The 16,582-nt window shown below is 38.9% G+C and overlaps 1 protein-coding gene across 1 annotated transcript in view; it reads left to right on the forward strand.

Annotated features, from left to right (window-relative positions):
- Positions 1-16,582, forward strand: part of DCHS2 (dachsous cadherin-related 2) — a 248,773-nt gene that overhangs the window by 211,378 nt on the left and 20,813 nt on the right. Inside the window, exons 14-16 of the mRNA XM_014737988.3 lie at positions 2,091-2,204; positions 11,447-11,658; positions 14,860-15,011. Coding sequence (XP_014593474.3) covers positions 2,091-2,204; positions 11,447-11,658; positions 14,860-15,011 — 478 coding nt within the window. The remainder of the gene's footprint in view (positions 1-2,090; positions 2,205-11,446; positions 11,659-14,859; positions 15,012-16,582) is intronic.

Consider the following 16,582-nt stretch of genomic DNA (forward strand, 5'->3'; position numbering starts at 1 on the left):
CAAAAGCAAAGATGAATTTAAAAAGGGAGTGAAATGGCCAATTAGCGCATGAAGAGATGCTCAACATCATCAGACATCAGGGAAATTAAAATTAAAACCACAGTGAGATACTACTACACATCCATTAGGATGACTAAAATTAAAAAGACTGATAATACCAGTGGATGTGGAGCAACTGGAATTCTCATATGTTGCTAGCAGGAATGTAAAATGGTGCCACCACTTTGGAAAACAGTTTGACAGTTTCTTATAAAGTTAAACATACACTTGTCACAGGCATTTATCCACAAGGAATGAAAACATGTGTCCACACAAACGCTTTTACATGGATGTTCATAGCAGCTTTATTCATAATAGCCCCAAACTGAAAACAATCCCAATGTCCATATATAAATGAATGGATAAACAAATTGTGGTATGTCCATTCAGTAGAATACTACTCTGCAGTAAAAATGGAACAGCCTTTTAATACACAGAATAATATGCTTTATTCTCAAAAAAGTTATACTGAGCAAAAGAAGCCAGATACTGTATGGTTGGCAATTGTAAAGGCAAAGACTAATCTAGAATTAAAGAAAGCATATTAGTGATTTCCTGGGACCAGAAGTAAGAGAAAACTGCAGAAAGGCATGAGGGATCTTTTTGGAGTGTTAGAACTACTCTGCATCTTGATCATGATGGTGGTTACGCAGGTGTATATAAATGTCAAAACTCATAGAACTGTACACTTAAAATATGTGTATATCATTCTATGTAAATTTTACCTTAATAAAGTTTATTAAGTAAAAAATACTTTAAAAAAAAAACAATACACGTACTCATAGGAGTGAGACAAATGGACAACCAGGACAGGGAGCAAAGCAGAGATGAGTAACAAAGGGAACAAGATGTTACAAATGAAGACAGCAAAATGCTAACTTGGGGCCCAAGTAGATTCTTGGGAACCCTTCCAGTGAAATTCCAATTGATTACACCAGTTGTCTTATTGCCACTATCAGTGCTGCTAATTCTTTTTTCATGATGGTAATCAATCTGTTCCCTATAATCTGAAATGACTTCCTTCTTCCCTAATTCCTACATCTAACTCAATTTCCATTTTTTTCCTTCAAGTTGTCTCTTGACTCTTCCTTCCCTGTCTTAATTCTTGAATGAGTCGCTATTATGCAGTTAAGACCTCCGTTACTCTCTAGTTGAGTTGCTTTTACTTACAACTCTACTGGAAACTGGTTGAAGGGAAATTTCTTATATTTATACTCCTGTGACCTCCTTTCCTACATCCCATCCAATGTTTAGGGAAGTGTGCAAAATATGTCTTTAATCTATCTGCTTCTTTCCATCTCTCCCCTCACAATCCTAGGTCATTGCTTCGACCATTACAGTATTATCTTAATTGGCCTCTCTGCTCCATTTTTACTCCTCTTTGTTCTCCACACAGCAATCAGATTGATATCTTTTCAAAGTAAATCAGATTATTTTACTTCATTCCTTAAAAATGCTCCCATGACTTCCCATTGCACTTAGAATGGAATCTGACTCCTGCCCACCTAGATGCTATCTTCGCTTTCCACCTTTCCCCTGCTCACTGTGCTTGACCAAACCAAGCCCTTCTCCAGCCCAGGGCCTTGCGGTTCCTGTTCCGTCTCCTAGAATCCTTTTCCTCTGGCTCTTCCTATGATTTTTCATGCTTCAGGATTCAACTGGAGTGTCATTCTTCTGAGACCTCTAAAGACTGCTCTCCTCCCCCCTCAAAAGAAGTGTTTTTTAACACATAACCTTGTTTATTTCTTTCCAGGGAACTTAGTACATCTGAAATACACCTCGATTATGTATTTATTTAATGGTTAGTTGTCTGTCTCCTCTCATCAGTTAATAACCACCATGAGGACAGAGATCTTTTCTATCTTCTTTGTCACTATGTCTCTAGCACCTAGTGTGGAAGCTGGCTTGTTGAAGACACTCAGTAAGTAATCACCGAATGAATGAACAAATGAAAATCTAGGAGGCAAATAATAAATACCTAGTGTTTGCTCTTGTTTTCCCCTGAAATTTTCTTTTCCTAAAGTCCTTTTTTTTTAACCTAATTTCTACAGGTACTTCTATTGTGACTGTAAAAGCTTTTGCTCCTGACTCAATACGAAACAGCATTAAATATTCAATTTTTAGTGGAAATGAAGATGGAGTGTTTTCCCTGTGCTCCAACTCAGGTAATCCTTCTCAACCCTATAGGGGCTTTATTTCCTGCTCCATTTAACATTACTAAGAAGAAATACTTCTGCAAAGGAAACTCAAAATTTGAAAGGTAGAAATTGTTAAAGGTCAATAATTTACAAGGTAAATAAGAAAGAGTTTTTTATGAGAGCTGATGAAAAATCGTGGGAAATCAGGAACTATTTGTTTGTTTACATGTACTCGCTGAGAGTTCTATCTTCACATTTCCGAATTAGTACCTATCCTACCCTTCGAGTTTTTAAGATAAATTAGTTTCTACTCATAATTTACTCATCTATTTGGGAGAATTGGAGAAGTAGTAGGGAGATCATCGATACTGAGTTTGAATTAAAAATAAGCACACATGTCTAGCCTTAGGGAATTCTCATCAGAGGATCTTCTAATTTGCCACTGAATGTCAACAATGCAACAAAAAAGGACAGCTGGAAAGGTTTCTATGTGGTGGTAAAGAAATTACTTCCAAATACAGCATGTATTAAATTTAGCTTTAATAAGACCATTATTGTGTTTTAAATGAATACCAATTGATTATTTGAAACATACTTTTTTGACTAACAACTATGTAGTAGATACATATCTACTGCTTTGTTGTCAAACCTCAAGAAGAATGTTTTTAATAATTTCTGTATTACCATACAACCGCCTTGTATAATCTGTACTACATGCACATGGGAAGAATCGAGAGGGGGTAATTTCTTAAGCAAATGCTTTCTCATCCAGGGTAGTATTACGACTTTTTGGTCTGCACAGCCTTCGGCGAGCAACCTTTCTGAGGTAGCTTGCTACAAGTCTTCATCTCTTCGCCCCATCATTTGGTTAAAGAGTGGTGCGGGAGGGCTGGCCCCGTGGCCGAGTGGTTAAGTTCGCGCGCTCCGCTGCAGGCGGCCCAGTGTTTCGTCAGTTCGAATCCTGGGCGCGGACATGGCACTGTTCATCAGACCACGCTGAGGCAGCGTCCCACATGCCACAACTAGAAGAACCCACAACGAAGAATACACAACTATGTACCGGGGGGCTTTGGGGAGAAAAAGGAAAAAATAAAATCTTAAAAAAAAAAAAAAAAAAAAAAGAGTGGTGCGGGAAGCCCGGTGGCAAGAGGGCCGCTTCTGAACATCATCAGCTTTAAGTGTCTAGCAGTCCAGGTGTCTGAGGGTTCTGGGAACGGGGGCTGAGATTGGAACTTTTAGGAAAAGGGAGAGTAGCAGAGTTGGCACATTTTCCCAGGCTACCCAAGTCCTTCTTCCACCTCGCTCCTAATGTGGCCCAGGCTTGGCCTTATTTTTTCTAGAGTCTCTCATTAAAATGCAGATAAAATATGCCTAGGGTTAGTCCAAAGAGGTCCTCCACAGAATGGACTTGTAGCTATTTTAAGAAATAGCTACAAGATGACATGTTAAGACATAGAAAACTGTTTAATGGACAAGAGTAAGATAAAAACACATGTACTTGGGGCCGGCCCGGTGGCGCAGCGGTTAAGTTCGCACGTTCCGCTTCCCGGCGGCCCGGGGTTCGCTGGTTCGGATCCCGGGTGCGGACATGGCACTGCTTGGCAGCCATGCTGTGGTAGGCGTCCCACGTATAAACTAGAGGAAGATGGGCACGGATGTTAGCTCAGAGCCAGGCTTCCTCAGCAAAAAGAGGAGGACTGGCAGTAGTTAGCTGAGGGCTAATCTTCCTCCAAAACAAAAAGCAAACAAAAAAAAAACACATGTACTTACCATCCATTTCCAGAGATGAGACTTATTCCAAACTCAGGAAGCCCCTGTGTGTCACTTCCCTCTCATGTCTTTCTTCTTTCACCCCAGAAGTAATATGTAATCAGTAATCTGAATTTGGTATTAATCATTGCTTTTTATTCATTATAATTTTCGCACTGTGTTTGAATCCCTAAACAATGTGTTATTTAGTTTTACCTTGATTTAAACATCATAATAGAAATCATGCCGAAGGTACTCTTCTATGACTTGATTTTTTTGCTCAACATTTTTACTCTAGTTTAGTGTATTAACCATGATGTACACATTAAAGGGGGATAGCAAAGAATGATATGTACCTGCCACCAAGGATATAAAATAGAACACAACCACTATCATCAGTGCTCCCTTTGTGCCCTATTCTGATTGCATCCTTTCTCTCCACTACCCCAAGATGACCAATGTCCCAAGTTCAAGGATAATCAATAACCTTGTGACTTATAGTAAATGTGTTTCTACACAATCGAAGTGTTTAATTTTGCTTATTTTTGAATTTTATATAAATGGCTTTATACTCTATATATTCTATTGGTTTTAGATTTTTTTATTCAAAATTAGATTCATTCATGTTAATATGTGTAGATGGAGTTCTTTCATGTTCATTTCTTTATGGTGCTATGTTGTAAGCCTATCTCACAACTTATTTATCCATTCTACTGTTGATGGATAGTGAAGTTTTCTTGGCTGGGAATATAATGACAAGCACAGTTAGAAACAATCTCATATGTGTCTCTGGTGCAAATGTAAGTGCTGTAGGCCCTGGAGTATAGGCTGGGCATATGGTTTGTCATTCCACTTGACATCCCACCAGCATTGAATGAGAGCTATCATGGTTCACATACTACTTTCTGTAGCTGTCTGCTGGGTGTGAAATGCTGTCTCACTGTGGTTGTAATCTGCGTTTCCTTTATTAGTGAATTGGAGCATTTTTTCATAGTTTATTGACCATTCTTGTGTTTTCCTATGTGAACTGCATGTTGATATCTTTTGCCTATTTTTCTACTGGGTTGTTTGTGTTTTTCTCTCTGCAGTGTGAGAATTTTTAACATATTTTATTAGTGTTTACCCTTTGTTTTTTTGCAAATATTTTTTACAGTTTATGGCTTGTCTTTCACTCTCTTATTGGCATGTTTTGATTTTAGTGAGGTAGAATTAATCAGTCTTTTACTTTATGATTTGCCCTTTTTGTAAGTTGTTTAAGAAATTCTTCCCTACCCTGAGATCATAAAGATTTTCTCACACTGTCTTTTAAAATTTTATAATTTCCCTGTGTTTAGCATTTATATCTTCAGTGCATTTAGAGTTGATTTTGTGTTTTACACAGGTTAGGGATAACTTTTCTTTCTTTTCCTTTCCTTTTCTTTTTTTCCCAATGAGGATTGCCAGTTTTTCCAATGGCAATAACCTTCCTCTGTGATCTGCAGTACCACCACTGTCATATGTTATGTTTCCAAGGCTCTTTACTTGACTCTCAACCCCGTTTCCATTCATCTTTTTGTCTACCCACACACCAATACCTACCACACTTTCTTAATTTCATTGCTTTATAATAAATCTTCTTATCAGGGAAGCGGTCCCACTCCCAATATTTACACCATTCTCATGTTCTTCTTCATGAGTATATTAGCTGTTAGTGGCCCTCTGCTCTAATATAAATCATTGTATCCACTTATCAAGTTTTACACACACACGCACACACACGCACGAGCCTATTGGGATTTCTTTTTCCAGGAAAGGAGATATATTCATAAATTTTTGGGTGATGCATAGCTGTCCACACTTTCATGCATGTAACCCATATAACACATAGCGTGAACATTTGACTTCAGGTAAAACCTCACCCAAATTGACAAAGAAAATGTCCAAAAAATCATATAGCTCCAATCTAGAATTTAAGTAACTTAATCATCAGACCAAAACATCCTCCTTTCAAATCTCACAAAGCCCTGTATAGCTGTGCATTATAGATAATAATCATCTACTAAAAATTTTCTGGTTTTGGTTCTTTTATTTTCTTTTTAAATCATGGTAAGAACATTTAACGTGAGATCTACTCTTTTAAAAATTTTTTAAGTATACAATACATTATATTAAACAGGCACAACGTTGTATAGCAGATCTCCAGAATTATTCATCTTGCATAAGTGGAACTTCATGCTCATTGAACAGCAACTCCTCATCTCACTCTCCCCCTGGCCCCTGGCAACCGCCATTCTCCTCCGTGTTTCTATGAGTTTGACTATTTTAGATACTTCTTATAAGTAGAATCATGTAATATTTATCTTTCTATGACTGGCTTATTTCACTTAACATAGTGTCCTCAAGGTTCATCCACATTGTCACATATGGCAGGCTCTCCTTTGTTAAGATTGACTAACATACCATTGTATATATACAGCACATTTTCTTTATCCATTCATCCATCGATGGATGTTTACGTTGTTGGAAATTTTATTGGAATTGTGTTAATTCTAAATATCAGTTTAGGGAAAACTTATATCTTTACAATATTGTCTTCTAATCCAGAGATAATATAGAAAATCACACCAATTTTTTTCTTTAATATATTTTAACAAAATTTTAATTTTTTCCACAGTAGGCTTACATACTTCTTGTTAGATTTAGCTTACGTACTTTATATTTTTTCTTGCTAAAGTAAGTGAAAAAGTGCTTTATCTGACAGTACTGGTGTATATACTTGAAATTGGCTTTTATATTTTGATTTTGTATGTAGTGAACTTATAAACTCTTATTGATTCTGATATTTTTCTGTACATTCAGAATATGAAAGCTCTATCTGAAAATCACCATTTTCCCATGTGTAGTTTAGCATATGTAATTAAAGTCTGACATTAGTCAATATCATGCTCCTGAATAATACAAGAGACTCAGAATTCTGTATTTCCAAATATCCTTTTTTCAGTTTATAGGCTTTTGTTGACCACAATTTTAGTTCTTTCAAATAAGGCATTATTAGTATTTTAATGTAGATTTATCTGTTCTTTGCTAACCACTCTGTTACATCTCAGACTTTAGTATCATTTTCTTTCTGCCTGTGGTACATCCTTTAGTGAGGGCTGTAGCAGTAAATTTTTTCAGATTTTGGTTGTCTAAAACTGTCTTTATTTAATTTTTGTTTTTAAAAGATATTTTTGCTGGACTTAGGACTCTAGGTTCATAGTTATTTCCTCCCATCGTATTTAAGATATTATCCTACTCTCTCTGGTTTCCAATTGTTATATTAAGAAGTCAGCTGTTGGAGCTGGCCTTGGGGTATAGTGGTTGAGTTTGGCACATTCTGCTTCAGTGGTCTTGGTTCAGGGGGTCAGACACTAGGCGCGGACGTACACCACTCATCAGCCATGATGTGGCAGCAACCCACATACAAAATAGAGGAAGATTGGCATGGATGTTACTTCAGGGCTAATCTTCCTCAAACAAAAGAAAGGATTGTCAGTGGATGTTAGCTCAGGGTGAGTCTTCCTCAGGAAAAACAAAACAAAACATGTCAGCTGTTGATCTAAATGCCATTTATTTGTATCTTTTTTTGGAACTCCAGTTGGACAAATATTGGGCCATATCACCCTCTCCTACATCTCTTTTTCGTATTTTTCGTCTCTTCATCCATTTTCTCTTCAGTCTAGGGAGCTATATTTTTGCTTTCCGGAAGTTCTCTTAGGTTCTTTTTCAACTCTTCTTGGGCTTGTAAAAAAATAATTTCTTGTTCCTTGTTTGGGTTTCCAAGTTTCTTTTTATATATATATTTAAACATATATAATAATTACGTATTCTGTGTCCAATAATTCCAGCATCTTAAGTCCTTGAAGATTTATTCTGCTATCTATGGAATTGCTAGTTTTCATTCATGGTGCCTTATTTCTCTGTGATTCTTGTGCTTATTAACTATAAGCTGCCCATTGTCCTTGAAACCTTTTCTTTGAGGATTCTTTGAAGGCTGGCTTGAATTTGTGCCCTTTAGAGATTTACTTTCCCTTCCACAAATCACCTGGACACATCATCAAACAAAGATTAGCTTAAACTTAATTATTGAGGGTTTTAAAAACATATAGCTGTAATATATGGCTACCATACATTCAGGCTTTACCTAATGAATTCTCAGCAGAAACTTTTTTTGTCCCTTCTAACCAATGTCAAGGTCAAGAAAAGCAAGTTACTGTGCATCCATTTTTAATCTTTTGTTTTTTTAATATTGGTCACTCATTTGGAGCATAAGGGTTTACAGCTTTATTCTGGTCTGACCCTAACTGTAACTCTAACCCTAGTAGACCCTTCACCTTTTGAGGGTTCAGGATTCTTCCCCTGTTTTCCACACCCTGCGCAGCTATCAGAGAGAAATCTCAAGGAAGAGGGCTGTGTTAGAAATCCTTGGAACAAAAATGAGATTTCAGTGCTTGCTTACCTCCCTGGGTTACTGTCTTCATTTATTTTTTGTCCTCTGAGGATTCCTTGCTACAGTAGCAACTCAATAATGCATTTCATTACACACACACACACACACACATATATAAAATTTACCAAACTATTTAGTCGTTTTTATCATGAGGATTGTTCTATTATATAGTTTACTGCTGTCAAGAAACCTTTTTAAAAATCTTTAATTATGATAGTAAATTCATCTTTCATGCTACCTTTGTCACATAATTGTTAAACTTGTCTAAAGGTACTTAATATAGGTTATACATTATATATATTTTAAACCATATATCAGTTAAAACAGAAAACTAGTGTGCATGATAAATCAATAAAGTTGACCGCTAAGGTTGTGGTCACTTTTCTCAAGGGTAAAAATATGAGAAAACCATTTATTTGTTATTGGTTTAGTACATTATGATTAGATGGATCTCTGATGAAAACTGCGTTTTCTGTCCATTTGTGCCAGAGCTTGCCTTGTGTTCCACAGTCACAAACCAGAGGTTTGCTTTTGTGTCCAAAATTGCTGTCACTTTGGCTTAAAAACATCTACTAGTCACTGTCCAAACCACCAAGAATTTTGGAGTTTGACTAACGTGTGTGTAAATAACAGATGGTAGTATTCATTCCATTATGTGGGAGATTAACATAAAACAAAAATGATCAAACTCTCGGTGACTCAAGGATGTTGTTTAACAGGAGAGAGTTTAAACGCTTTTGGATAACATAAATATTTATCACATTCTGCTTTGAGTGTGTCCATAGGCAGATGCACAGTTTGTAATTGGCTGAAGAGTAACCTGATTATGCTATCAAGCATTTAGCATTTGAAGAATCTTAGTCTCATATTGATGTGTATTTTATAACTTGGACAAGAGCTGTATATGTACATATATCAGAGGGAAAATATCACTAGTTTCATTCTCAAGCTATTATGTAACTGACACACTGACATAGAAGAATGAACATGAAGCTGGTATTGAAGGAAATGTGAACTTCTGCCCATCCTGTTACACAGGGCCCAGTGCTACTTTCATCTCACTGGTAACAGTAAATCCTTGATGTCTCTGAGAAAAATATGCATGTATCATCCAAGGCTAAATGTGGGTGTAGTAGGTGTGCCAGCCTTGAATCATCTCAGACTGGTGATTGTCTTTTCTACTTGCACAGCTTTCGCAGCATACGCCAATTATTATGCCAAAAATAAAAACCAAGCAAGGAAAGCATTAGAACTGCAGATCCATTCCAAGTGCAAAATTCCAATTATCAAAGCCTAAACACAAGCCTTTTATTAAAAACTCCACTTTGATCTGTGCCAGAATTGGCACGCTTTCTACTGAGTGACACTGGCAATTTAGTGTTACGTTTCTATTTTTGTTTTCCTTTACAAATAGTAGCAGAACATGATAGCGAGCTAAATGCTCTGTTTGGTGGAGACGGAGCTCCAGATAAGAGCTTTGGACTTAGCTCAGGCTGGGGCTCCTCTGACGCTGGGGCTCCTCTGACGTTTTGGGGGTGTGGACTCGGCTCTTGTGTCACACAGGTTTCTAAAGACCAGCGTCTTTCGTTACCAGCTCATCAAAATGCATCTTAATAGTCAAAATGATTCTCCAGCTGCCAATAGTTAGATCCACTCTAAACTTTCTGTCAGGGGGGTGTTGGCAACCTTAGACTGTGGTTTGTAAAAGTAGTTTGGTTTTCTGAATTAATAATGAAATCTGATGACAATAAATGACAGTGAGTTTATGAAATTTTAAATCTGGTAGTGTAGTGAGTTCTTCACATAGAATATGAATATTCAGTTTTTCTTAATCACAGAATAGAAGCTCTAAAAATCCCCCCAAGACACTCAATATCAAAGTTAGAATATTAGGACCGGATATGATTCCCATTAGCATCCAGGTAAGTACGTGATAGCCTGAAGTTTTCTTGGACTAGGTTGGTTATCTAGAGAAACTGGGTCAGAGCAGTAAGAACTGTGACTCCCAGGCCATATTTCCAGAAACAGTACAGGTTCTTTCACCAGATGATCAAACTGCTAACAGTCCATGGCTATTAAATGTTTTCTTTCTAAATTCGGAGCTTATACAGATAATAAATCCATATCTGATGATGGAGGGGATGAGAAACATGGGTAGAAGACTGGAATCTACATCATGTCACTGCAAAGAATGTTCTAAATATGCACTGTATTATTTATCATGGCAACACTATGAAGTCATTATTAATATCTCCATTTTACAGAAGAGGAGACCCAGCTCTACAGAACCTGAATAATTTACTCCAGGTCACAAACTTAGTAGTGGTGGAACCTGGTAATAATTTGCCTAAATTAAGTAGCCAGGGCTGGGATTGATGCTTGGTGTTAGGTTTCTCAAACTCTAAATCAGTGCTCGTTCAGTGAATCTCTGTTGGATGGAATTTCTGACAGTGAGAACTAAGTAAATCATGATAATAAAGTAATAATAATAATATGGTCATTAAGAAATTTGATAGTACAGGGGAAGGAAAAACAGAGTGGAAACTAGAGAAGAAAATTGTATTAGGGGAGGAATTTTCTTAATTTGGGTGAGAAACTTGTGCAAGGCATAAACCTCCAAGAGTCAGTTTCTCTAACCTGGTTCTACGTTTTTGGTGTTTTCTTTTTTTTTTTTTAGGAAGATTAGCCCTGAGCTAACTGCTGCCAATCCTCCTCTTTTTGCTGAGGAAGACTGGCCCTGAGCTAACATCTGTGCCCATCTTCCTCTACTTTATATGTGGGACGCCTACCACAGCATGGCGTGCCAAGCAGTACCACATCCGCACCCGGGATCCAAACCGGCAAACCCCGGGCTGCAGAAGTGGAACGTGCAAACTTAACCGCTGTGCCACCGGGCCAGCCCCTCTACTTTTTATATGAGGATGTAACTAGTATTATTGGATACCTTCTGTATGACAGACCCTGAGCTAGGCGCTGGGCACTTAGCACTTTTGAAATAATAACTACAACACCATTTTCTTTTATTTTATTTTCTCCATGGGACTAAAAATAGGAGAACTCACTGTGAAAGAACCCAAGTTTCTTGATTTTGAAGTCAGAAATGAAGTACAACTCATTGTTTTAGCTGAAAGTAGGGGGCATAGAGCCTACAGCAAAGTAGCAGTCGCCATACAAGATGTGAATGACAATTTGCCACGCTTCGAGCAAAGCGTTTACCAGGTGTCAGTGTCTGAAGGCTGGTTCTACAGTGCTCGCATCGTACAGGTAACGGAAATGTGTTTTGTGCGTGTGTGGGTGTGTGTGTGTGAATTACTATCAATCAATGTACCTCGAAATATCTGAGGCCTTTTTCCAAGACACACATTAAATTTTAAATGTTTCCAAGGCCTACACAACATTTGATGGACTGGATGAAACCTTAGTTTGAAGGAAGTCTAGAGTTTCTGAGTCCACTCTTCTTCCTGTCTTCTTTCCGTGCTCAGTTAGTGCCCCTGCTTTCCTCTAGGGACCCTGTGAACACCAGCAGGGACTCTAGAGCGACACAAAAATTGGCTCACCTTTTAAATATGTACAATTTAGTGGGGAAGTCAGAAAAGTAAGTATATAATTTAAATGCATATTATTAATGGTATAATAGAAGTGTACATTTAATGTCATGCGAGAAAGGAGACACACGCTCTTCCTGGAGGAAAAGCTTAAGGCTTCACAGAAGAATGATATTTGCACTAAATCTCAGAGGCCTCGTGGGCATTTGCCAGGTGGAGCTGCAGCCAGACGAGCATGAACTGAGGCACAGACACATGGAAAAGCTCCCTGGATTCAAGATTTGCAGATGTTTCATGTGAAAGGCACAGATCCACTGTTTTCAGGTCTGGCCCCATCTTGGGACAAAGCCCCAACCTCTGAAAAAGAAAATCTGTTCACCGGGCAGTCTTGTTCAGGCTCTAAACCTCACCCATCCTTGATAGTCTGCCTACCTGCTTCAGGACTAGTGCCCATTTTCACCTTTCCCTTCTTGGTTTAACTGATGTTTTGTGTTCAAGAACCTGGACATCAGGAAGCCTACAACCTCTTGGGAATCTTCACAGGAAATCAGCATCAAACCCCCTTCCTGAGAAAGTCTGCAGAATAACGGGACATTCTCTTTGGCCTCTGTAACCCCACTGCTGTGGTCCAGCACCTGATGACTCTTTCACCCCTTTGCTCTGGACTGGATGGGGTCAGGTATCTACATGACGTGTTAGTATCCTTTCTGGACAAGACTTCCGACAGCTCTTTACTGTGTGGCTACCTTCACCTGAATATATAGAGACACCTTTGTTTGACTTCCACTCCAGTTCCGGATGTGCACGTTCCCTTCTGTTGGTGCAAACAAGACCAGCGGAGTCTCTGCAGTCTGGGAGTTTCAGCCCTGTGCCCCACACACAGTCCAGGATACCCAGGATTTCTTACGCTATTGTTGCAAATTTGTTCTATATGACAGGAGCCTAGTTGCTCCAGTCACCAGCCTGTTCCAGAAGTGCTGTGACTTTACTCTGGTGTCAGCCGTGACTGAGATGTTTAAGAAGAAGGTGAAGGCATTCACTTTTCCAATCTTAATAACCCTGCCCAGCGATGCCTGTTCAGTTGGCATGACAGATACCTCCAGGGCCACCATGGGGCCTACTTTGTCCCCCAGAGCATCCCTGACTGGGGCACTGGTGCACTGCACTTCTTTGTCACACATGCTAACCTGCTCAATGTGGAGTCCCTGAAGGTGAAGATACCTTTAAAGCCCAGGTACACCAAGCCGGAGAGAGCCTGACCAACCAGTACTTCAAGTTATGTCAAATTTCGAGAAGGCCGAGTCAGGGATGGCTACAGTGAACTTTGTTCTTCACATTTTTAGATCATTGAGTTTCCAGGAAAATAGAGCTGCCATTTGCCTGTGTCCTGTTCAGATAAATAGGAATGTAGAAGGCTCTGGAGTTTTATCACTTGTGGTAGTTACTTCTTGCTTTTTGCCACCCACTGCCCATGCGCCGCCACCCCCCCCCCCCCCCCCCCCCGCACCCCGACCTTTTGGTTACAGCCCCACAAACTTCCTTTAGGAACTGACATCAGATCCAGTCTTGGTGGGATTGTCAATCAAGGTAGTGACCTGTCCCCCGCCACCACCCTGCCAGAGGTGTTGTCAACTGCCTCAGTCTCATACAGACTTTCTCTCCTGGATTTGGAACCTTGAGGGCTAGGACACCAGGACAGAGACAAATCAGAGCTGATTCATCTTGACTGCAGCAACTCAGAGAAGCTGTGCCCCAGAGTTGTCCAGGTTGTTGTCCTTCACTGGGGTGCTCTCTTTCTGATACATTTCTTTCCTGGTGAAGTTAGCCATAGTGGATACATGTTGCTGGCATCCTAAAACCCTAGCTGATACACCTCCTGGGAGGCTGCTCTCTGTAACACTTTTAAGTATATGGCCCCAGGGGACATGATGGACTTCATTCTTTCCAGAAGCAGATGAACTTCTCTTCCTGGTGATCTTAAAGGGAATTCTGTATTGCTGCCTTTCTGTACCAAATACCTGGCTTGTGTGCTCTCCTAATGAGGTCCTGGGCGTCCCACTTAGGCCCCTCAGGATTCCCTGACACCTCTGGCAACAGTGTGAAGGATGGGTTGAGAGGGTAGGGAGTTAGAAGCAAAAACCCACAAGAACATCAGTGTAGTCACCTAGGAGAGAGATGACAAGGGATGTGAGCTCAGGCCAAGGTTGAGGGAAGAGAGGATAAACATAAGTAGAAAAACATTTTAAATTAATCTGTCAACTTATTCTTAAACAAGATCTTGAATCCACTAATAGAATTAGTTGTGTGATCTAAATGTAATGCAGGCTAAGTAATATATCTTCATGGAGAATTGTGCAAAACTTTTGTTTTATCCTCAACAAGACTTTGATAACCCGTCAAATAAATGATCAGGATCTAAATATGTTAGCACTAAATCTAGGCTTTGTTTCATTTATTTAAAGATCCTCTTAAAATGAGACTTACCATACAATATAAAAAATACACATGTGCCCTATTTTATAGGCAATACATTAAACAGGATACAAAGCAAATGAAAGACTACCACTCACTATTGGAGATTTCTTTTCTGGTGCTAGCATGAATCCACATACAGTAGGGAAATCTTCCATTCAGACAAATTAGATTTTTTTTCAAGTATTTTTTTCCTCTTGACTATAATTGTAGCTCAAAACATGTGCTATACCTACTGGAACTTACTTGGAAATCCTTTGAATAAGTATGCAGAATAAATAGTTTTCTCACCCATTATCCCCCTTATTGTAAATGTCAGTATCCTTTGATCGTTTTTAAGGTGTGTTTGATAATCTGTGATCATTTCATAATGCATTTTTCTGGAAAACTGGCTTAACCCACATTGCAGATTAAATCATTATCTAATGGAAGAGTTGCTTCCTCACAGGTTTTTGCTACAGACCTGGACAGTGGGTTGAACGGCCTCCTTGAGTATTCCATTCTCTCTGGCAACCACGGAGAAGCCTTCCAGATGGACGCACTGAGTGGTGTGATAACAGCAAATGCCATTCTGGATTATGAGTTCACCAATTCCTACAGGTTTGTCCCGAATTCAGATCCATTTGATCAGCTATTCTGCTTTGTTTCTGACAACATTGTTGCTTTGGGCATGACTTCCTATTATGTAAGCTTATTTGTAAAGCGTATTTTCCCCTTGGTCCCAACTTATGATCACCCTTTTGATATATTGAAAGAGTCTTAGAAAGTATTTGCTATTTGGAAAAGTTGATTGGACTAGAGGAACTTGAAGATCTCTTCTAGTTTTAAGATCCTATGAATTTGTGATGCTATTAAGTACTAAATGAGAGACATTATAACAACAATATTTGTGAAATGCCTACTGAACTACAGAGGACTTTGCAAGTGTTTGTTGCTATTGTTTTTAAAAACAGTGAAGACTGAATGACGTTTCTGTTTTTAACTCTTTCTTTTGTGTGTGTGTATAAAAGTACAACCCTGTCATCAGGTCTTTATTACAGTACTGTGTTCTAATAGAAATTATCTTATTAAAATCTTATCTTATTCAACATTAAATATATTTTGGTCTGGAGTTCAAGAGATGCCAACCTTATACAGAATTCTATAAAAGAGAAAATAATAGTGTCATAGGTCTTCTAGGTATTTTAAAAAGTCAGTGCTACAAAAGTCTAGCCATACATACAGAGAGATTTATGGCATCACAGTCTGTAAAAGAAAAAGAAACAGACTCTAAGGAACCTAAAATATCCGTGAATGGGGACTGCTCCAAGAATGATGGCCCAGCCTTCCATGGAATACCATGAAACTGATTTTAAAAGAGAAAAGGTACACCTGTATGTACCAATGAGGACAGAGCTCCAGGATATATGACTAAGCGGAGGAAATAAGATGCACTACAGTGTTTATGCTGCAGGCCTATTTGAGTAGAAAGCACACTCATATACGTGGACTACTTCAGGAAGAAAACACTAGAAATTGTTAACCTTGTTTGTCTCTGGAGAAGTGGTTGGGAAGCCTGTAGTCAAAGAGCAGCTTGACTTTCTTATTGTGCATTTGAATGTGCTTTATATTTCTTCCATATATATTTTTTTTTTCTAAGGAAAGTTCGCCCTGAGCTAACATCTGCTGCCAGTCTTCCTCTTTTTGTATGTGGGCCACCACCACAGCATAGCCATTGACAGACAAGTGGTGTAGGTCCATGCCCGGGAACCAAACCTGGGCTGCTGAAGTGGAGCATGCCAAACTTAACCACTAGGCCACCAGGGCTGGCCCTTGTGTCATATTTTTGTGTGTTCTTCTGGAAGGCCTTGTCCATACAGTATTTCATGTAATTCGCACAGTCATACCCCAAGGACGTTACCTTAGGCGTGTTCTTACTCACTGATAAGACAGCAGACATACAGTGGCTTGCTCAGGGTCACAGACCCATTCAATGATCAAACATGACTGGCACTCAGGTATTCCAATTCTGAGTCACACTGTTTCCACTATACAATCTACAAAATGGACCTTCTGTTTAGTGAAAAGACAGGTGTACAAAAGACCCAAGTGTCAATATTCCCCTAGGCCAGACTACTTTCATGTTTTATCAGGAAAGTGCAGTATATTCACATGGTTGAGCAGTGAGAGCC

The sequence above is a fragment of the Equus caballus genome, chromosome 2, assembly GCF_041296265.1.
Source record: "Equus caballus isolate H_3958 breed thoroughbred chromosome 2, TB-T2T, whole genome shotgun sequence".
In the NCBI taxonomy this organism is placed as follows: Eukaryota; Metazoa; Chordata; class Mammalia; order Perissodactyla; family Equidae; genus Equus; species Equus caballus.